We start from the raw sequence: 23,453 nt of genomic DNA, 5'->3' as shown, positions 1-23,453 counted from the left end.
CCTCCTGAGAGCCTCATTGATATAGCTTTGAATCTTTCCTATAGTGACTAGCGCATGGTGCCTGCTCAAACAAGTACTAGGAACGATGACTTAAAAAATCTTTACTTTTGGGGTGCCTAGGTGGCTCAGTCAGTTAAGTGCCCAACTTCAGCTCAGGTCATGATCTCACCATTTGTGGGTTCGAGCCGTATCAGGCTCTATGCTGACAGCTCTGAGCCTGGAGCCTGCTTCAGATTCTGTATCTCCCTCTCTGCCCCTCCCCCACTCATATTCTGTCATTCTCTCTCTCAAAAACAAATAAACATGAATACATTTTTTTAAAAATTTTACTTTTAGGGGCGCCTGGGTGGCTCAGTTGGTTAGGCGTCCGACTTCGGCTCAGGTCATGATCTCACGGTCCATGGGTTCGAGCCCCGCGTCGGGCTCTGTGCTGACAGCTCAGAGCCTGGAGCCTGTTTCGGATTCTGTGTCTCCCTCTCTCTCTGACCCTCCCCCATTCATGCTCTGTCTCTCTCTGTCTCAAAAAAAATAAATAAATAAAACGTTAAAAAAATTTTACTTTTATTATAAAAATTAAAATCAAAATTTAAAAATTACAAAAAGGAAACAAACTAAATGAATAATATAATACATCCCAATTGTTGAACTTTAGATATTTTTTTGTGTCCAACAAAGCACCAAGTATCAATTTTATCCTGAGAGCGTGCTGTCACAAAATTCTTGATGATATATTCAGGTGCTTATTAAATGGTTTGAAGATCTATGCAGGATTTTCTTCCTTCTAGATTGTATTTATTGATAATGATCATGATACACCTATTTATTGTTCAGGCACCATACTTTGTGCTTTAAAATGTTCATTTCAATCATCCTTACACCCCTGTGAGACAGATAGTTGCAACCCATTTTCCGATCAAGATCCCGAGGTTTAGAATGTTAAGTAACTTTGCCAAATTCACACAGCTTGTAAGTGCCAGGGCAAAGAACTGAATCCAGGATTGTAAAGCTGATAACCACTGCAATTCGGTTCTCCCAACATTTACTCATTGATGCCAAAGTCTACCTAACTAAAACAAACAAACAAACAAAAAAAAAAACTGGTCAGGGAACATTAACAACATTAATAATTAACACTGATTGGGGCACTGGGTGGCTCAGTTGGTTAAGCATCCAACTTCGGCTCAGGTCATGATTTAACATTTTGAGCCCCACATGCAGGTCTATGCTAACAGCTCAGAGCTGGGAGCCTGCTTTGGTTTCTGTGTCTCCCTCTCTCTCTGCCCCTCTCTCGCTCATCCTGTCTCTCTCAAAAGCAAGTAAACACTAAAAAAAAAATGTTTTTTTAATTAACACTGATAAAGCAATTGCTAACACCATTCTAAGTATTTACAAGATATGCTTTATTTAGTTACACAATAACCCAAAAAGGAAGTAATATCCATGTTTTATAGATAAGCTCTCCTGAAGCCAAGAAAACTAAGAAACTTGTCCAAATTTCTAGGGGACTATCAAATTGGGATTCAAACTTATGTCTGGAGACATCAAAGTCTGTTCTGCTCCCTCTAAAGTCCCTGTGTTCAGTGCAGTGAGCAACAGTGGCCCACAAGATGATCCCATCCTCTGCCTTGACTTCATCTTGATCCAGGAGAAAAGTACTAACAAACAACATCTCTATTGTTTTTCCCTGGGACATCTTAAAAGCAATATGGATATTAAGCTATCAAAATCTGTCTTACCTCCCTCACTTTTCTTTAATTTCTGCCAATTTCTCTTCAGTTAATTTTCTATTCTGCCACCCCTGGCACAGTCTAACACAGAGCAACATTTGAACATTTGTGAACTCTATTTTCAATTTGTCGCAGTATTTAAAAGGTCAGGATTTGTAGCCACCCCCCCCCTCCTTAAGAACCTTTGGCAACTTGCCATTTTCTAGAAAAAAATTAGTTCTATATTTCTTCACATGGAGACTGTATGACTTAGCTGGAGTGAATTTGGAGCGCTCTGAGTCTAAAAGCTAACAGAAGAATGACGAGGATAAAAACAAGGATGCTCAGGGTGCCTGGGTAACTAACTAGGTTAAGTGTTTGACTTCAGCTCAGGTCATGATCTCACAGTTTGTGAGTTTGCGCCCCACATCGGACTCTGTGGTTACAGCTCAGAGCCTGGAGCCTGCTTCAGGTTCTGTGTCTCCCTCTCACTCTGCCCCTCCTCTGCTCACGCTCTGACTCTCTCTCTCAAAAATAAATGAACGTTAAAAAAAATGCTCTAAAAATAAAATAAGGGATACTGCAAGGTTACTTTTCCTTTATAATTTTTCAGAAGAGCCTCTGAGCCTCTGAAAAATCAGTAGTCTGTGATAGCGTGTAGACTGCTGATACATGAGGTATCTTCAGAAAAGTATACTTCAGCCTGCAATATTCAACAATCCCACTGTGGTATGTGTGGCGGACTGAAGTAATAATCCCAATTCTTCATTTCCAGGTATTAAACATTCACACCCCTGCCATAGCCTCATAGTCACTAGTAGACTGGACTTCTCTCCTTGATGTCAGATATGACTCCTGTGGCACAAGCAGATGCTTAAAATGGGTTCCTACAGTTGGGCATGCCCGCTACAGTTCCAGCCTTTTGCTTAAGATATTCAATGATCTAAGGAGGATGAAAGGTCTGTGGAGTCAATGTAGTCCCAACCCACAACTTGGAGCCAAATCCAGACTACACAAAATAGACTCCGGTGTGAAATTTCCTCCTGGACTTCAAGAGATGACATAGTGTAATAAATAAGAATCAGGGTTAGGATAGAGAAATAGATCCTTAGCAGTAGGCGTCTGTACTAGCTCAGTGACACAATTCCCCGATTCAAACCTGTAACCTAGTAGAATTAGAAACCACTGTAGATCATATACCTTGGCTTTATTTTAGAAGAGTCAAACTGAAAATGTTAATGGTATGACTATCAAAGGCTTACTGACTTTTCACAGCTGTGTTCCTTTGGTTCATGCTATTTATTCTTCCTGCAGGGCCTTCTTTGCCTAATGGAACCTTATTTATCCTATAGGAGTTAGTTTGGATGTTGTTTCCTCCATAAAATGCTCCCAAATCCACTCAATTCAAGTTAATTACTTCTGCTTCTGAGACTTCTTACTAGTCGTCTGTATTCCTATTATTGCAGTGCTACTCAAAAATGTGGCAATCTGCAAAGTCTTGGATATCAATCTGTAAAGAGACATATAAAGAAACTGAAAGTAAGCTATGAGGAATTATTAGCAATTTGACAGAAATTTTATGTCAGATGCCCCTAATGTAAAAAAATTTTTTAAATGCTTATTTATTTTTGAGAGAGAAAGAGTGCAAGCAGGGGAGGGGTGGAAAGAGAGGGAGACACAGAATCCAAAGTAGGCTCCAGGCTAGGAGCTTTCAGCAGAGAGCCCGACATGAGGCTCGAACCCACAAACCATGAGATCATGACCTGAGCCAAAGTCAGATGCTTAACCAACTGAGCCACCCAGGTGCCCCTCCCCTTAATAATTTCTTAATTGGCCTTGTATTTGCCTTTTTTTTCTTTTAGTAATTCATTTTTATGGTGTTTTCTTAAAAGTATTGGTCCATGGGGCGCATAGGTGGCTCAGCTGGTTAAGCATTCGACTCTTGATTTCATGGGTTTGTGAGATGGATCCCTGTGTCGGGCTCAGCACTGACAGCAGAGCCTACTTGGGATTCTCTCCCTCTCTCTCTCTGTGCCCCTCTCTAGCTCATGCTTGCATGCTCTCTCTCTCTCTCTCAAAATAAATAAACATTTAAATAATATTGGCCCATGACAGATTCTACAGTGACAGCTATTTTGAGCAACACTGTGTTACAGCACTTCTTTCCTTCTATCCAGTGTTGTAGTTAACTTACATAGCTGTCTTACATATCAGTTTAGTTTGCCTGCCTGCCTTGTTTTATCTACCAAAGCTGCTATCAGTGTTTTGTGGAATATAAAACTCAACAGGTGATATTGATAGAAATGGAATTTACTTTTTGTAATCTTACATTTAAATTGCCCTTTTAATATTCTCTATGAAAAACAAAGGGTAACTTTGTTTTGTTTAACTCCCAATTATTTTTATTGTAGGCCACTACCCCATGAAGGAAGAAACATTCTTTACCTTTACTTTGTGACTCATTCTATCAACACTTTCAGATATTACACTCAGAGAAACAAAAATCCACCTAACATATGCATGATCATTTTGCAATGAAACATGATATCACTTTATCTTCAGTCAAGGGAAGGGCAAATTCACTGTAGCTACACACTTACTAATGGAGTCAGCGCCAAGGCATATGTGCTGAGCTTTCAGCCTCTTTTTTTTGCAAGGCTCACTGTTTAGATAAGAAACTATGCAAACGACAACCTGAAACCTCTTTTACAGTTTTGCATGGTGGTCAGAATGTCACAATAATAAGCACAGCTGAATCACTTGTAATCTGAGGACGATCCAGTATTTCAGAGATTTAACATATTTGTATAGCAGTAGTCTTGCTGTCATTTGGCAGATGAGATCTCAGCGGTCCTCGCTGCCTGGCTTTTCATACAGCTCCCCCTTCAAGCCTGGCCCAAACTCAAGCAGTCCTGCATTCTTGCAGAATACCTAAGGACCAGACAAATTGGAAATCTTAAACTATGCTCTTCTCCTTTTTAAAATATGACCAGAATGAAAGTCACAATACCTGGAACAAACCAATTTTTATATCTATGTACTCAGTGTGATAGGAACAAAGAACCTTCCATAGCATGTTCCTCAAATATACTGCATGGGTTTCTTGTGGTTCTTTTTTCAATCACCTTTTGTTCTTTCCTAATATTTTTGTCAGAGGCAATGAGTAGTGATTATAGTGGTTGATGAGAAGGAAGAAAGAGAAAAGCAATTAAGTCATTTTTGGGTCACAGCATGAACTTGCATTAGAAAATTATAATGATGCATACTCTTATCTCCCCGATTCCCTATTATTTAAGTAGGAAGTTGAGTAGATTGGGCACTTAAGAAAAAACAGGTGAAATAACTCTAAATATGACTACAGCTCTTTTACAGGAAAGTCAAAGACTAGAGCTGGATAACTGAAAAGCATAACCTTTACATTTAATCCGCTAATAACAATGCTCAAGGCCAATTTTAATACATGATATTTACTCAAAGAGCAGAGGTGAACTTATCAGTTCACTTTAAATCTTGAAAATGTATGAGGTTTTGAAACCTGTTTTCAATTGGTTAGTTTTTTCTGTTTTCGTCTCCTTGAAAAAGTTGATTTCATAATTCACGATTTATATAATGTTCTCTGAATGTCACCACCCTGTAAAGAGCAAAATAATTTCCTACCATATATTAATGATCTAACGAGAGAGTTTTAAAAAAATCATAGTTTCATGGCAGTAGTTACCAAACAAAGACACAACCAGAAAACAGAACCCAAGGAATGACTCTTGTAGGGCATTTGTAACCAGGAAGAACTTAGTTTGTGTAACTTCATAGGCATAAAATTGTAACTAATTATAGCATTGTCCATTCATGAGCTTTTTCACATTCTAACACATAAGAGCTGCTTTCTCATTTATTTTCCATTTGCCAATAAGATAAATATAGAAGAATTCCTAATTACAAAGTTTACAAGACCAGGAACCGATACTAAGAATTACCACTAAAACTGCACATTCTCTATGTCAGAAATCTAGTGTACTGCTGACCTGTAAGGAGTTCACTAAGGGGTATAATCCCAGTTGTGCTTTTTATCATTTATTTTGTCATTTACTTTGCTCTATAATTCCTTTTAGCAGTGTAAATTCTGTGATACAAGATACTGTATCTTTTCTGTTCATGCTACACCCACAGAGTCTAGAGCAGTGCTTGACACATAAAATACTAATAATTTTGAAATAAATCATCTTATTTTAGGAGAGAGAACTTTTAAAGACAATAAAAAATCCATTATTTTTCACTTACCTGTAATTAAATACCAAGGAAAGTGATATATCACATCTAGAATTATTTGATCTATGGTAAAGGAGCAGTTTATTATGCATTTGAAGCTTCCTATTACACATTTAAATTAGTCAAACATAATGTATTCAAATATCTCACAAATATTAAAAAGGCAAATTAAGTAAAAACAAGTTGAAAAATAGCTAAGATTTAAAAAAAAATTGTTTAATGTATAGGTTTCCTCATGGAATTCACAGAACTACCTAAACATTATACACTGTACTATTTTATTAAGATCACACATATTTATATATTCTTGGCTTGTGTGATTTTTAGGCACCATGGAACTCTGTCTACTTGGTAGGCTACTGCTAATATTTATCACAGTTAAAAAGGATCACAGTTCCCCTATTAATTTTTATAGATATGGAAACTGAGATCCAAAGTGGCCAACATCACAAAACCTAGAGTGGACCAAGATCTACTAACTCAGCTCAGAGTGATTTTATCAACATCACACTGATAAACAGAAGTGAGAAAGCTGATATACTATATTTCTTTCTATACCCTATAGCTCTTTACATTTACTGGGACTTACTGACCTTTTCTATTTTCTGAATACACTGTGGTAATAGGTTTGAAAAAAATTTATATTCAAATTAGCATGGGGCCAAACTGTATTCCTACTTATAATTCTCAGAAAAAAAGAACATAGGAAGGAGTCCTCTTTTGCCAATTTATCATTCTCTTTCTACTAAGTAGGGCCCTCACAGTAACCCTTGTTGTTCTCTGATGGTCCATGAAGTCAATGCCATGCTCACAATGCTGGTATAATCAATCCTATAGCTCAGGGAGAGCCTCATGAAATCACTGATCATTTTGGTGTTTCCCATTGCTTCTTAAAAGATCTTCTTGAATCAAGAATGGGAAATTTAAAACAATGACAACAACAACAACAACAACAACAACAACAACAACATTCTTAGCTCTCTGGTCTGCTGTGCCAGTGGCCCTCTGAGCACTTTGCTACTGGGGGATAGAAAGGTTTAGCCTACCATACTATAAGTAAGGCTTTCTGTCACCTCAGGGATTCAGCAGGGAGAACGGACTCTTCTACAGCCCATCCCATGAGTGCTTCTATACAGTTCCAGATGTCACTGAAATCCCAAAGCAGAGAGCCAAACGCAGGGTTACTGTTGTTCAAAGACCATATTAAGCTACTAGGAGAAGTTGGAAGAATCCTAGAGGATACAGTCCAGAATATGATTGGCACTTGTAAAATTTCTTTGTTTGTAAAAGTCTCCAAGAAGTCCCTTTTTACAATACTTTTACTTTATTTAGGCTTTGTCTTTGTCCAAAGAAGGTCTATGACAAATTACAAGAAAGGGCAAACATATAACACGGATAAAGTATAAATAAAATATAGAAAACCAGCAGGGTGGTAATTTTATTGGAATAGAAACCACTTCTTCCAAATAATTCCTTTAAACAAAAATGTTGAAATGTGCTTTAGGTTATTACTCTTTTTATATAAGGGTAATTCATTCAGCATATATTTAGCAAACAAGGCAAGTATAGAAGAGGACTCAAGGGCTAGAGGGCATGATGCAGGAGCATGGGTTCTGAAGACTATAGTTCAAGATCATACTTAGGTTCATCTGAAACTGCCAGAACCTATCCACACCTGTTTCTTTATCCTTAAAATCAGGCTAAGGTCTACTTCATAAGATTGCTTTAAACAACAAACAAAACTACACAAGTGTAAATAGAATAAGAATTCATTGCCCAAGCTTGAAATTTAGGAAAGAAGAAAATTATAATCTAGAAGAAGAAACGAATGAGTGTACTAAGAGTTACAGAGAACAAGCTTTGGGAATTCAGAAGAAAGATTTTGCATCTAGCCAGAACAAGAAGAAAGATTTTCTGGAGGATAGCATGTGGGGTGGGGGGAGAAGGGGAGTGTCTTGAAGGATGAGTAATATTTAGTATTGTAGATGAGAAAGCGAAGTCAAGGAGTAAGGTGATGGGACATGGTAACAGCCAGCAGAGATATAAATCCCCAATTCTACTTCATAGGATAGCACAAAGGAAGAAAATCAATAGAAAGCCTACTACAGTTCTATTCAAACCAATATTCAGGGCAAGTTAGAGAAAGTGACTTTTCATATCCAATTAATGTAATGAATCACACCATGGGTTAGAAGAGATAAAAGCCCAGCTGAGGACCACTTCACTTTCTTCTATACTTGTTCTGAGGGACAGAGTAACTGCCTCTAAGGCAAAGCCCTGGCAGTGCCTTGCCCTCCCATTACCCCCAGCTTTGCCAATGATTCTCGCAGCAAGAATGGCTTCAAGCTGAGAATCCAACTGTAGATTTGAACATCCAGGTCACCGTTTACTTACCTTTTCTACTTCAATCAAGGGCCACCTATGAGAAAAGTCTCATTCTAATTCCTAATGGAAATAATCTTTGTGGTTCAGTAATCTTGCCAACTGCCATCGCGTGGTTTTACTATTTTTCTTTGGCTAATGACAGAAGCTTTTAAAACAAGTTTGGATGCTGAGAAAGGGGATTTTTAGTGACCTGTAATTGTTAAAGTGCATCTCATCTTTTTTTTTTAAATAAAATTACAGAAACAAAGAAGAGAGTCCTAGGAAAAATAGGTATGGTGTTAGGAAGGATCAAAAGACAAAGGTTAGAAAAGGAGGTGAAAACTAAGATGTAAAATTAAAAGCCCTGCAGCAATTCCAGGCAGCATAAGGGAAATTATTGGAGTTCTCTTTCTCTCTGGTATGTTTTTAAAGGGAAAAAAGTGATTCTCATGGGAGAGTAACATAGCAAAGAAAGAGGAAAACAGCTGGCTCTGGGCCATGATTTACCATTCACCACAAAATCAGACTCTGTTTCTGCTTCTCAAAGGCCATTGTTTTTTCCAAGCAGACACGGGCTCTACTTACACGAAGTCAATTACAATGAAGAGACATAAGACATAAGGAAGAGATCTAGCTAGACAAATAACTTAGAAGCAGGGCACAGACATAAGAAAGTCAAATTCTACTCTAAAATATTATTAAAACAAAAACTCTGTACAACCAAACTAGCTCTACATCCTAGCAACAGCTCGCCTGCTTCAAACAAAACAAAATATAGCAAAATCTAATTATAAAAATCCTTTGTCTTTGTGATGGTGGGACTGGTAATTAATCCAAATCTGGGCAAATGATGTGGACACCAAGTTCTTCTTTTATAAACCAAGAATCCTGTAATAGTATCATCTGCCTAAGTTTTTGTGGAATCAAGACAACCCTTTTTAATTCTTTTTATACAAAATGTTAATGGGAAAAAAAGGTAACATTTTTCATATGCCTGGGGAAAATTCCTTATGAAATCAACAGTATAAGGGTTTTAGAGAGAAAAAAATACCACGTATCTTAAAACAGATGTCAAGTTTAGTTTTATTTAAGTGGTTGTGTCTTTGTTTCAACTTCCAACCTGACTTTTTAAAAAGTCTGTTCAAACTATTACTTTATTTTGTACACCCAAGCCAAAAAGAAGGGAGACTTGAAAACTAGGTGGCAAAACAGGGTGAGAAGGCTCTGCTAGTAGATCAGAGATAATCTTGTAATGTTTCCTTCCAGAACGTTAGAGAACAATTTCTAAAGGCAATGCAAGTCTCTTTTTGAGATTATGGCTACAGCTATGAATTGTATTGCTAGGATGGCCAAACTCTGTACTGGGAAACTTTTGTCGAATCCACAGGATATCAAGTCTGTCAAGGGTCCTACAAAGGCACAGAGAGGGTAGGGCCGGTGGTCAAATTGGACATTTTGGGGTCTTTTAACAGTTTCCAATTTATGGGTTGAGGACTCTTCCCTGAGAATCAGCAGTGATGACAAGGTAGTGAAACAAGGATTTGTTACCATCATGGCATTGTAAGAGCTTTAAATTTATAGAATCTTTTTTGCTTTGGGGTGGAGGAAGGAGAAGAGGAGGATTAGAGAAAAGGATAAGGTTCTTGGTTGAAAAGGTTACACCGCATATCAAAGGGCATTTTTTATCATAATCCACATTTTGAAACTAAGGAAATTGTTTCCAAATAATGTCTGGATGTTTTCCTTGTAAGGACACTAATTCTTAACTTTGGACTTTCTCCCTCAGAATTACGTCCTCTTTGTCCCAAATAATTTCAAAATCACTTTTAAATGTTGACTCCCCCTCCCCGTTTTAAGTACATATCCTTTTCCAGAGCACAAGGTATGGAGTTCCCATATACCTCCCTATACCTACCCCCCCCCAAATCCTCCTGCTGTACCAATATCCCACACCAAAGTGGTACCTTTGTTACAAACCAACGAACCTACATTGACACATCATTATCCCCCAAAGTTCAGAGTTTATATTAGGGTTCACGCTTGGTGTTGTTCATTCTATGCATTTTTACAAATATATAATGACATGTATCAACCATGGAGGTGGTGTACAGAATAGTCTCATTACCCTAAAAAGCATCCTCTGTGCTTCACCTATTCAGCCCTCCCTCCCAAAAGGATGCCGAATTTTAAAAAAGTCGTTTTTGTATCAATGTTTATAAGCACAGTCAAGACCCCACCTCAAATTTTAGACGTGAGTAGTTCTTACCCACTTGAAAAAATAAGCAGTGTTCATCAACAGAACGCTAACTAGCAGCAAACAAAATGCTTTTCTAGTGGCAAGCAAGATTAACAAAAAATATTAGTGTCGTTTAAAAGTGAAGAATAAGACACCAAACAGGAAGAGAATAGAATGCAGTCACATTAATAATTCACATTATGTTTTCCTGTCCTTATATTCCTTTTTGAGGGCTGGTTCTAGTCCTAAGTGATGAACTGTTTTTCTACTTCAAGTTTTCATTTTGCAACATCTTCCTAACCTAATATTTTGCATTTGCCTACATTTTCAAAAATCCATTTCTGGGAATGAAACAGAATTAATGCTCAAGTCAGGAACTTTGTTTTTAGAAGATGAAATAATGCAATATTGACAACCACAGTGGGCAAGAGAAGCAAATTCAGTTCTTCCCCCCCCCCCCTTTCTCTCACTCTGCAGAACTTCCTTCCCTATTTGATAAAGGGCAGCTAGCTTAAATTTACCGCAAAGTAAACAGGACCAATTCTCTGGAACCAGACCTTTCACAAAGAATGTTACACTGGAATGTGACATCAGCATTCCTTCTGAGTCACAGTTTGGTGCCCACCCTTTTCTCCCAGGAGACGTGAAGCTCCCATACCAGGGAGCAGCTCAGGTAGGGCTGTGGATCACGAAGTCCCAGGGGCGGCAGAAGGGGCGCGGTGGACAGCCTTGCGGAAACCTCTCCTTATGCTAAACCACTAGTGACAATCTCTCCTTGGGGGCTAGCTGCCAAAATGGAAGAACATTTTCTTTGAGAGATAAAGCACTAAGAGGGAGGCAGTGCTTTAGAAGTCAATAATGAACAAAAAAAGAAAAAAAATCACTTGTCACGTTATCACTAGCCTCGAGTAGGAAGGAAATGCATGAAATCAGCACTCACTTTTGAGAGACACACTCCGCCAAGATGGGAGGGAAGGAGGTCTGAACTGTCAAAGTCATATCAGTGCTCCTAAACCACAAAGGCTTAATAAAGTTGAACTTCCTGAGACAGGAAGAAGTGTCATGATCTCGCCCGAACTTGCCCTGCCCTCATCCTTTTTTTTTTTAGGTAGGCACAGGCGCAGCTGAAACAGACTAAAGGAAAGTTTCAAACACCTTCAACCGTTGGGCTTGGTTAGACTGGAAGAAATGTCCCGCGCCCGGTCTAGCTCTCGCGCAGGACTCTCTGTCGCTCCCGGATTTCAGGAGTTAGGGGGGCTGCCAGGCACCCCCGCTGCCTGCGGGAGAGACCGGCACCTGGGCCAGCGCACAGGGGACCCGGAGCCAGCTCGCGCCGGGCAGCCCGTGCACCCCACCCGCTGCCCGCAGCCAGGGGGCGGCACCCTGCGCAGGTGAAGCGGCTGCTGGCCACCGTCCGCGCCCCCCTACCTTCTTCACTTTGGCCTCCAGATCCATGTTTGTGTGTCAAAGGAGGTCCTCCTCCTGTCCGGGATCTCACTCCCAGGATCGCCTGGCCTCTGGCTCCGCTGCGGGTACTGGGGGAGGATCTGCAGGGACTCCAGTTACCGGAGCCGCTCCACCGGCTCCGTCAAACTTCCGCTGCCCAGTCCTCCGCAGCCTTCCTGCTGCGGGACCCGGGAACAAAGAGGCCCAGGCAGCCAATGGCAGCCGGGCACTGCCGGGAGGCCGCCAATCACCGAGCGCCGCACGCACCTTCGCAGCCAAGCTGGTCGCAGGCAAGGTGAGGGGCGGGGCCGAGTTCGGGAAACTCAGACCTGGTCGCTGTGGGTGCACTGAGCTTCTGCAGATTCTCTCGCAAAGGAATTGGGGTCCACCCAGCCTCTAGCTGAAGTTGAGGAAGACCCCTTTCCATTCTGGCAGCTTGTACCTGTGTTTGCCTGAGACCTTAGATATGTGTCCTGGGGAGTACTTATCTCACTGTTAGCTTCTTGGTTTATTTTTGGGAGCAAAGAGAAAGACAAGAGATAGTGGAGACTTTTAGGGATTTCTGTGATGGGCGTTGCACCCTAATTTCGCTACTGAGTTGTAGAGGTGACCATGTCTCAAATGCTTTTGTCCATAACCCCAAGCACTGGCAACGAACTTCATCTCACAGCCCTGATCTATAAACAGAATTGTATATATGTTTTCCTAGCATTCAGTTGTTCAAAAACAGGGATGATGTGAATCACTTCAGAGACAGGTTGTGCCATTCCTTTGGAAGTAGAGGTTTGCCCTTTGTCCCTGCTACCTGAAATGGTGTGAGGCTGCTCATGTTCTCAGGCCTTGATGAAGTTTCATAGGCATAGCAAGCAGCACTAGAGAAGCAGAGCTATTTCTTGGCCTCATGCCAGAGTGATCACAATGAATACCATCGGATTGGTGGGTCTGGAAAGGAGCCTAGGGATTACTGAGTATAGCTTTCTAATTTTTCTGGGAACTGAGGACCACAGAGGCGTAAGGATCTGCCCAAGTTCTTAGTGTCTTGGAGGCAGAGCTAGTGCTCATGAGTCTAAGCAATGCCTCCAGCATGTTTGGCAGCATAAACACAGTATGCTAAGTAAAAGACAAGAGCCCATTTCTTTTTCAGTTTGTGGTAATGACAAAAAATTATAATGTGCAGACAAAAGGTGACCTAATCGAGCATCTATTTTTAAAAAGAAAAAATTCCCCCAAATGTAGATATCTGGGTACACATGTCTCTTCCTTTGCTCTGAAAATTTGGTATGGAAAACACCCAAAACTCATTTTAGCCAACACTCTGAAACCTTTACTTACTTGGCTATTTGTTAACATTGTTCAACAGAGCATTGATGTATAATGTGTATGTTTTCCTTACCCTATTAATAAACTAAAATGGAATGACCAAAATGATTTGTGAATATTTCATTCTAACTCAGGTCAAGTAAAACTTTTCCATCCCGCTTCCCAAACCATCCTAAAATATTTGGGCCTCTACAAAGTTTACTTGATATAAGCTCCCTGAACATGAAGCTTAGCTATGACAAGGCAATTTGGTCTCTTTCTGGGAGCTTACCAGATGGAAAATGTCCAATAAAACAGTTTAAATAAGACATCAAACAAATGTCATGACATAAGCCCATTGGGTCCTATTTGGTGAGATTTTGGAGATGACACTAAGGAAAGATCTGAAGACTTTTTTTTTTTTTTCCTAACCATCGAATTCTGCCTTCTCTCTGTCTTTCTTCCCAACCCTCCAAGGTCATTTTGTGTTTGTATTATTAGCAAGGATGGAAGTTGATTTCCATCTGGAATCTACTGTGCCAATATTATAGAAGATAAAATTGAAGTGGATAGGCATTAATTTAGGAGGATTATATTGTGAGTCCTTATTTAGCAATTCAAGTGTTAAGCTAGAGAAGGAGTTAGAACTGGCACTGTTTACTAGACATAATTGATGACAGAGAAATGAGTAGAGGACAGCACACATGTTTCTGGTTTGATCACCTATGTAGATGTTTCAGGAAAAGATAAAATATAGGATGAAGGGCAGGATTTTGTTTAGTTGTACTTTCCTTTGGGGATGGTGGAGCTAAGTTCCATTCTGAATATATTGGGTTTGAGGTTGGGATATTGAAGTGAAGTATCCAAAGAGAAATCTTGGAGATAAGAGCTGGACTGAAATGGTGATTTAGAACTCAGCATCCTACGCAGTTAAATGATCTGAAAGCCATGGATAGAGTAAGATCAGCATAGGAGATTGCAAAATAAAAGACAGTATCAACGAATACAATTGAGCAAAGCTGAGCAAGGAATCATAGAAAGGAGATGAGAGCCAGTTAGAGTGTAAGAAGAAAAGATTTTCAAGTAGAGTTCCAGCAACCAAGATGGGAAATTCAAGAAGGAATTAGTCAACAATGTCAAATTGTAGAGAAGAGTTGAATCCCCTTTGGATTTAACAAAAAGGAAATCATTGGTAAACTTGGGAAATGCTAGCTACATCCCACTTGAAATAGGATGAGGGCCAAAATAAGGCAGTAGCAATGGTTATGGAGAATTGGAAGGAATAATCAATGATACTAAGGAGGTTGAAAATATTGGAATTGATTGTTTTGAAAAGAGGGAAGGTAAGAATTCCAGAATGACTCTTAGGAATGTATTTTAGGTGAATGGTATGGTAGATATAACTCACTCCATAAGGTAAGAAACAGAAGAGAAGGAAGATTGAGAAAGATAATGGGTTTAGTTTTGAATGTGTTGATTTTTTGAGGGCAGTTGGATTGAGTCTGGTGGTCCAAAGAAAGATGTGGGCTACAGATCCAGATGGCTGATCATAAATACACAGGTACACGCACATACACATACACATATACATATATGCCTATAAATAAGCACACACAGTAAACATTCTAGAAACACTAGGGAAAGGAAAGTTTTCTACATAAGTGAGGTAAAATTTCTAGATACAGTTGATTATACCTATCTCCTCATTTATTAATGTTGTCCCAGAAGTCCTCTTTAGAAATGTTAATCGTCTATTAACATGTGTTAGAGGAACTCCTGTGCTCCTGAGATACCTATTATTGCTCATTAGCAGCTTGTACAGGATTACACATTGTTCTGTAGGGATATACCAACATCTCTCAGAACAAACTATTCCCTGTAGAATTTTTTTTTACATTGACCAAACATTGGGCATTGGCTAAGTTAGTAATGGATGATCCATATGATAGATTTATTATAGGTTCTACATGATAATACTTAAGAATTTTTGTAATAATGAACAATTATTATGAGAACCAAAAAATAGGGTTATATATACACTATACTCACAACTATGCAAAAATGCCTTGAACAGAAAAGGAACATGAGGAAAATCCACTAAAATGTCAGTAGTGTTTGTCTTAGATTGGTGAGTCCATGGGGATTCCTTTCTTCCTTAAAAAAAAAAAAATTCCATGATGAGCATGACATATTTCTTAATGGAAAAAACTTTATTTAAAAATACGTTATTAAAAGCATTTTAGGAAGATGGAACAGTGGAAGCATAATTTTCAATCTCTCTGAAAACCCACATTAAAAAACAAAACAAAAAACCCAACTAGTTAGCAAAACCAAAAGCCTACAGACAAACTTTACAATAAAACTAGGTGATAAGGTATCAGCAAAATAAAGCAGTCAGGACAAACCACCAAGAGCCAGAAGACATGTATGTATAAACAGTTCTGTGGGGTGGAGGGAGGGAAGCAAGAGGGTAGTGTCTTATAGACAGAAGAATTCAAGATGTTCTCCCCCAGTTATTCATTTTAAAACATGGCAGGCCTATTAAAACAGCAACTGACACAGTAAGAGTGATTAGAGGGGCTGATGCAGTCTCACCCTTGTAAGATTTCAAAACTGACCCTCCAAGGCTCCCTTATAGAAAGACTCACGATAAGACACTGCATTGAGGGAAATCAAAATTGAGTGGAACAGGGCAGAACAGATATAGGAAAGTAAAAGGCTAGAGGAGCACTCTCTAATATGGTAGCCAGTAACCACATGTGGTTTAATTAATTTAATTAACATTAATTAAAATTTAAAATTCAGCTTCTTGGTCACACTAACTATATGTTAAATGCCCAACATCCAGAGAGGGGAACAGAATCAAGAAATCCCAAAAGCACTGCTGTATTTTTTAACACTTCATAAAAATGAGGAAAGATGGAGCTTTCTGAATTGGGACATAATTTTCTGAACCCTGCCTCATTGTAGAAGTTTAGAAAAATTAATATCACATAAAAACGAGCAACAGTAAATTATCAAGGTCGAATTCAATACAATGTTATCATAAGAAAAAGAGAAAATGAAGCAGAATAACTTCCCTACCAATAATGAGAGAACATCAGAAAGATGTGTCCACGAAACAGAACACAACTGTAAGCTATTATTTTAAAACAAGCTAAAAGACATTAAAAAGTTAACACATGTCGGGAAAGAGACACACAAAGGAGAATTAGAAAAACTCAGAAGAGAGGTGATTAGAACTCAGAAAGGAGTTAGAAATGAAGAAAATAATGTTACATAAAGACTAAGCAGAAAAGAATACAAAGGCAAAACTGATGATACCTAAGAAAAACAGGTAAAAAAGAAGAATTTTTATTTCTAAAAAATCAAAAGGAAATGAAGAAAAAAAGAGAAAATATTCTAGAGACAGTAACAAACTGTAATTGAGAAAACTTTCCTAAATTAAGAAATATATATTTGGAACTGGATACTGACAGATCATACTGTACCCCTGAATTAACTCAAAATAACTGACACTAAGATATATTTTTGTAAAATTACTAGACTTTGAAGAATAGTGAGAAAAAATTCCTTGGGATATGTAGATTTAAAAAGCACAGGACTTACAAGGAGAACAAAATTATATTATCATCAGAATTCTTCTATAGAAATCTAGATCAGAAGAAACAGTAACATATTAAAGGTATCCCAGAAAGATTGTGTGAGCCAAGGATTTTGTATGAAGTGACTTTCAAGTTTAAAGGTCACAAACTTATTAACATAGAACCTAGGAAATGTAGTTCTCATGAACCCTTCCGGAGGAATCTTCACATGGCTATTTTCTGTGTGTGTGCGTGTGTGTGTGTGTGTGTGTGTGTGTTTGCACCTCACTCTTCTTTCTTTTGTGAAGGCATTGGATTTAGGGCCCACCCTGATCAAATATGACTTCATGTTGACTAATTACAGATGCAAAAATCTTATTTCCAAATAAGATCACATTCTGAGGTTTCAGGTGGATATGAATTTTGGAGGCACACTATTTGACCTACTAAGGTGGGGAACAAAAGCAACAGGCCACAATAAAACTCCTACTTGGAAAACAAACAAACAAAACCTATCTGTGGCCATTGTTCCACAGCAAACACTATTCCCACAGAAGGGGGATTACAATGATTTTACTGTTAGCAACTTTAAGTTTACTTGCATTTTAGATACAGTCGATTATTGCTTCTGGGAGGCTCTTCCTTATCCATTGTCCCCTAAGGTGAAATTCTTAAAAGGCATTGTTTAAGATATTCTTTCTGGAGAGCTGTCCTACCATAAGAGCACCTTTGTGGAGGATTGGAGTATTTAGGACAACATAAGGGAAGGAGTGATAGGGCCCTTTTGTCAGACTTATTTCAGGGGAACTTTAAATCAGTATTTCTCAATCATGATACCAATGACATTTGGGGCCAGATAATTCTTTGTTGAAGGGGGCTGTCCTGTGTATTGCAGAATGTTTAACACTATTCCAGGTCTTGACCTACTAGATGCTAGTACCACCCTGCCCCAGTTGTGACAACCAAAAATGTTTCCAGATATCGCCAAATGTCTTATGTGGAGCTAAATCATTCTCAGTTGAGAACCATTTCTTTCAGTGATTCCAGAAATCTATTATTTACTGTTGTACAACAAGCCACCCCAAAACTTGGTGGCTTTACACAATAAAAAACATTTATTTTGTTTACAAATCTACAGTTTGAGCAGGAAAGGCAAGGGTCCTTTGTCTCTGCTGCATATGACGTCAGCTGAGATGGCTGAATGGGGCACTGCAAGATGGCTTCACACGACTGGCGTGTTGGTGCTGGCTGTCAGCTGGGACCTCAAAGACATTTGTTGGTGGGAGGCCCCAGTTCCTCTCTACCTAGGCCTCTCTCAGCTGCTTGGATTTCTTTACAATATATTGGCTGGGTTTCAAAAACTCATGTGTGGAATCTAAAAAACAAATAAATGAATAAAGAAGCAAAAGGGAGAATCAGAACAATAAATACAGAGGGAAGGAGGATGGAGGGTGGGTAAAATGGGTGAAGGGAGTGGGAGATACAGGCTTCCAGTTATGGAGTGAATAAGTCATGGAGATAAATGTACAGCATAGGGAATGTAGTGAGTGCTATTGCAATAGTGGTGTATGATGACAGATGGTACCTACACTTGTGGTTAGCACAGCATAGTATATAAAAAAGTTGAACCACTTTGTTGTATATCTGAAATGAATGTAATGCTACGTGTCAACCATACTCAAATTAAAAAATTAAAAATAAATCAACAGCAACAAAAGCACCACCAACAACAAAAGCAAGTGTTCTAGGAGAGCGAAGTGGAATTTACAGCTTTTTAATGATCTGGCTTGCAAAGTCATACAGTATCATTTCCATCATGTTCTATTGTTTGAGATAGTTGCAAAGATCTGCCTTTAGTTTAATGGCAGGAGACATAGACCCCACCTTGATAAGAGGAGTGTCAAAATCACAATTTAAGAAGAGTACGTGGGATGGGAAATCTTGTTGCAATCTTTGGAAAATATAATCTTCTACCACCTGCCCTATTGTCACAAAAATTCACATCCCTTCCACATGCCAAATATAATTATTTCACCATCTAAGATCTTCAAGGCTCCTCAGTTCGAAGTCTAGTATCTGGTTTAGTCTAAACCAAGTCCTGGTGTGGATGATGCTCTGCAGGTGTGGTTAAATGATTATAGCTCTTTGAATACTATTCTTGTTCTGAAAGACTCTGGACTAAAGAAACAAGTTATCTGTCTCTCACACGTACGCAATATATAGTTGGGCAGTCCTAGAATATCTGCTATAGACAATTCGTTTAAAAAATGGTTAAAACAGAAAGCACATAAACAGGCCCTGTTCCATAGCAATTCTGAAATTCAGCTAGTCATGTGTTGTTACTTTCTTGATTAGGACTCATTTCTACTTGTTATTCTTCGCAGATCTTGGCTCCAACTTCTGAGATCTTGGTCCTGCTCGCTGAATCATTCTTCCTTTTCCATTAAAACTAATTCATGTTTGCTTTTGTGTCATTTTCACAACCTGCTCCCTACATGCAAAAGTTGGAAGTCCAAAGCCCTCTTTGCATTTTGTACTCACACTGTCCCTTTCAGCCCAGGCTTTTATAACTTGGAAACCAAGGGTTTAGGGATTCTCTCCTAGCATACAGTTAGAGTCAGTCTTATTTTTGGAATGTGCAGGGTTTGAACAACTCAGGTCTGCTGGATTATCCCTCTACTCAGCACAAGGCTAGTTCAGAGAGATGTCATGCATTTCCACTTTGTTCTTTGCCATCTTAGAATTCAGCTATCATGCTGTGCGGAAGTTCAAACTGGCCCTGAAGAAAAAACACATGGACAGCACATACATAGATATTTTTAATGATAGTTCTGCTCAAAGCTATCATCAACCAAACACACTGAAGCATTTCCAGAGGGTTTTGACTCCAAGCCATTTTGTAACTCCCAACCTTCAATGCTTCCAGCTAAAACCCCAGGTATCATGGAACAAGAGTCTCCCATTATTATCTTTCCAAATTCCTGGCCCACACAATTTCTAAACCTACTAAAATGACAGTTTTATGCCAATAGCTGTGGGGTGGTGTGTTATTAAACAACAAATACTACATCTGCTTTTGAGTAGGGTGCTGCTAAAAAATCAATAACAACAACAAACAATAAAAACCCAAACTATGTGGCGTTGGCTTTGGGCAGAAGTGAGAAGAAATTCAAAGGGACTTGAGGATACTACTTAAAAATCTAATAGGCTTCTAGGAGACAGTAGAAATTAAAGGACTTTAAGAAGGCCATCAGCAAGGGCTTAAAGAAAAGTTTGCAAATCTTACTAGAAGCTGGAGAAGAGGGAGAAATTGTTAAGTAGTAATAGACAGTTTGCCAAAACTGTTGTCTGAAGTAATGCATAAAATAGAAAATACCTAGAACTTGGTGACTGCAGAATACTGAAAGTGCCACCTGGCTTCTTTTTACTGCCTACGGTAAAATATGAGACGGGAGATGAACTAAAGAGACACTGTTGCTTTAAAAAGGACTGGTACTTCCTAGGTTAAAAAGTAAAACTGTTTCTTGTATCCAGCATTTCCATATGGCAAATGATTTTTAAATTGAGAATTAAGAGAAGACTTCTAGAAAAAAGATCAAATCCACAATGGTGTGTAGGAACCTTTGTTAAGACCTGGCAGAGTGATTCATATATAACCTTTTACAGAAGAAGGCCCCCTAAAGATCTTAAGATTATGCTTCATAAATCTTCTGTTCCATTATGTGTGGAGCTTCTGCTGGAAGACCTGAAAACCTCGGGGTGACTCAATGGTTGGGAGCTACAATCATCTGAAGTTACCTTCATCTGTCTGGTTGGTGATGGCCATTGACCAGGACTAACAGCAGGAGCATCTACAAATGGCTTCTCCATGTATTCTTTCAGCATAGGTTAGTTTGAAAGGCTTCACATATGGAATCTGGGTTCCAAGAATAAATATCCCATGAGAACAGGGTGGAAGTGAATAGCATTTTCTGGACTAGCCTCATAAGTCTCATGGCATAACTATGATTAAATTCTGTTGGTTAAGGTAGTCACAAAGGTCCACTCAAGATCAAGGGGACATAGACCTCACTATGCAATAGGAAGAATGCCAATATCCCATAGTAAGAATGTAGCACGGAAGATACTTTTGTGGCCATCTTTGGAAAATACAATCTGCTATATTTGTCATGTAAAATCTTTGTATCTCTAGCCTATCGGCACAGATTTTAATCCTTAGCAACCAGTTTGAGTCTTTACCCGCTCTATCCTCAATTTAATTGCCCTTTCTGGGCCACTGTCTTAGAATAGCCAGAGATAGTAAAACCTTCACCCTGTCGCTGGGCTGATTCCAGGTTACTGTATTTTGAAATGAACATTTTGGGGGCACCTGGGTGGCGCAGTTGGTTAAACATCTAACTCTTGATCTTGGCTCAGGTCATGATCTCACGGTTTGTGGCTTCGAGGCCTGCATTGGGCTCTGCGCTGATGGTGTGGAACCTAGTTGGGATTCTGTCTCTCCTTCTCTCTGCCCCTCCCCTATTTGTTCCTTCTCTTTCTCCCTCTCTCTCTCCCTCTCTCTCAAAATAAATACATAAACTTAAAAACATTAAAAAAAGAAAAAGAAATGAGCAGGCAGTCAGGCAGGGAGTACACAGCAGATCATTTGGTGAATCGTGGGAGATTAAACCTCCCCCTTTTCTCTGACTCCTCTAAAAGCACCACTCCAAGCCAACAAACTATTTAGTAAAAGACAAAATGTTCGGTCTTCATAATCCGCAAAACATGATTTTTTGACCTTCTAGTACATTAGATTTCTGGCTACTGGTGGAAAGGGCTTCTCTTAACAAAACTGTTGCTTGATCCCAGTGGACCTTTTTCCTGTCAGATGAGCCAGCTTGAATCTTAGCTTGTTTCTGTCTTGTAACTTATTGGAGGCTGTAAGAAGTCACCAACACCCTCCAATACCCTGACATTTGCTATGAAATCCTCCTAAGTAACAGCTTTGGTGTACATGGCCTGTGTCCTAACAGAAAACTGGAAAGAAGAATTTAACCAAATCTCTCTTTTTTAAAAATTTATTTAAAGTTTGAGAGAGAGAGAGAGAGAGAGAGAGAGAGAGAGAGAAAGCAGGGAAAGGGCAGAGAGAGAGGGAGAGAGAATCTCAAGCAGGTTCCTCACTGTCAGGGCAGAGCACAAAGTCAGGGATCATGACATGAGCTGAAATCAAGAGTTGAATGCTTAGCAGACTGAGCCACCCAGGCGCCCCTAACTAAGTCTCTTAATATCATTTTCAAAGGATTGCTATCTCATCATAGCATCCCTTGTCCAGCAGAATCACATTTTAAGGTTTTCCTTTGCAATACTACACTTTTGGATAGTAGCTTCTCAGTGTCTTGTCATTTTCTGGTTGCATATGACAGAGACACAATCTGACTAGTTTAAGCCAATTGGGTTTATTGACTTTATTAGAATTCTCCTCTCTCTCTCTCTCTCTCTCCTCTCTCCCTGTTTCTCTCTGTCTCTTCCCTTCCACATTCTCTCCACTCTCTCTTTCTCTTCTCTCTCTTTCTCTTTCTCAAGACTTCAGATTCATTCTCTCGGACCACTTTCTCCATGTCATGGAGGACACGGCTACAGACAGTTCCAGGTCACATCTTTCATAACCAAATAAAAGCAGGTTCTTCTTTACAAATTCAAGTTTGGAAAACCCTGGAGTGATCTGTGATCAATCGAGTTTTCTCTTTTTATTAAAATGAGGAGTCATAGTTATCATTATTTCTGTTCTTTATAATATAAACTGAACACCGACACAAAAACACTCATTTTCATAGTCTAGGAACAAAACTTTTGTTGTTATTTTGATTGAGAAATCTCCATAATAATGCAAGAAATATAGTAAGATTTATTTTCAACCTAAATCTAGATCACTGAATAATCCTTTTTGAATTGCTGGATGAATTTAGAAATGACGTAAATAGTAGAAAGGAAAGATACAGTCTGTTTTTCCCACAAGTCACTGTGAAATGTTAACAATAATGGTAAGTATGCTCTAACTACTTTCCTAGGCAAACAAGGAAAATGTGATGTAAAAAATAGCATTGTAAAATACAAGTATGAGACTTTATAGCATTGCAGTTTATTGAGGTAATTGGCTAGGAATCTCTGTGTGTCTTGGGATGGAGAATTTCACATCATTTTTAAAACAAATATTTCCTTGTGGGCAAATGCAGGGAGTGCTGAGTGATATTTTTGGAATGATTGTCATTGCAGCCTGCTCCCTGGGTAGAATGATACCTTTTAGGAATAAGCAATTAGGACTTTTTTGGGGTTGCTCATTAATCAAAACAGCTATAGAAACATTCTGTGGACAAAGAATCATGAGCACTGCCACAGATTGAATGTTTGCGTCCCCCTAAAATTCATATGTGGATACCTAATCTCAGTGTGATGGTATTAGAGGGTGGGCCTTTGGGAGGTGATTAGGTCATGAGGGCAGAGCTCTCATGAATGGGATTAATGTCCTTAAAAAAGAGAGCCCAAAGAGCTCCTTTGCTGCTTCCACCATGTGAG

General features: G+C 39.0%; 1 protein-coding gene across 1 annotated transcript in view; it reads right to left on the bottom strand.

Moving 5' to 3' along the window:
* Positions 1-12,201, bottom strand: part of TES (testin LIM domain protein) — a 46,235-nt gene extending 34,034 nt beyond the window's left edge. The window contains exon 1 of the mRNA XM_047095662.1: positions 12,001-12,201. Coding sequence (XP_046951618.1) covers positions 12,001-12,027 — 27 coding nt within the window. The 5' untranslated portion in view covers positions 12,028-12,201. The remainder of the gene's footprint in view (positions 1-12,000) is intronic.
* Positions 12,202-23,453: the final 11,252 nt, after the last annotated feature.

This window comes from Lynx rufus, unplaced genomic scaffold, assembly GCF_022079265.1.
Source record: "Lynx rufus isolate CCGP_SWC_20201006 ecotype Redwood Valley unplaced genomic scaffold, mLynRuf1.p SCAF_4, whole genome shotgun sequence".
Lineage (NCBI taxonomy): Eukaryota > Metazoa > Chordata > Mammalia > Carnivora > Felidae > Lynx > Lynx rufus.
This window is presented reverse-complemented; position numbering and strand designations above follow the sequence as displayed.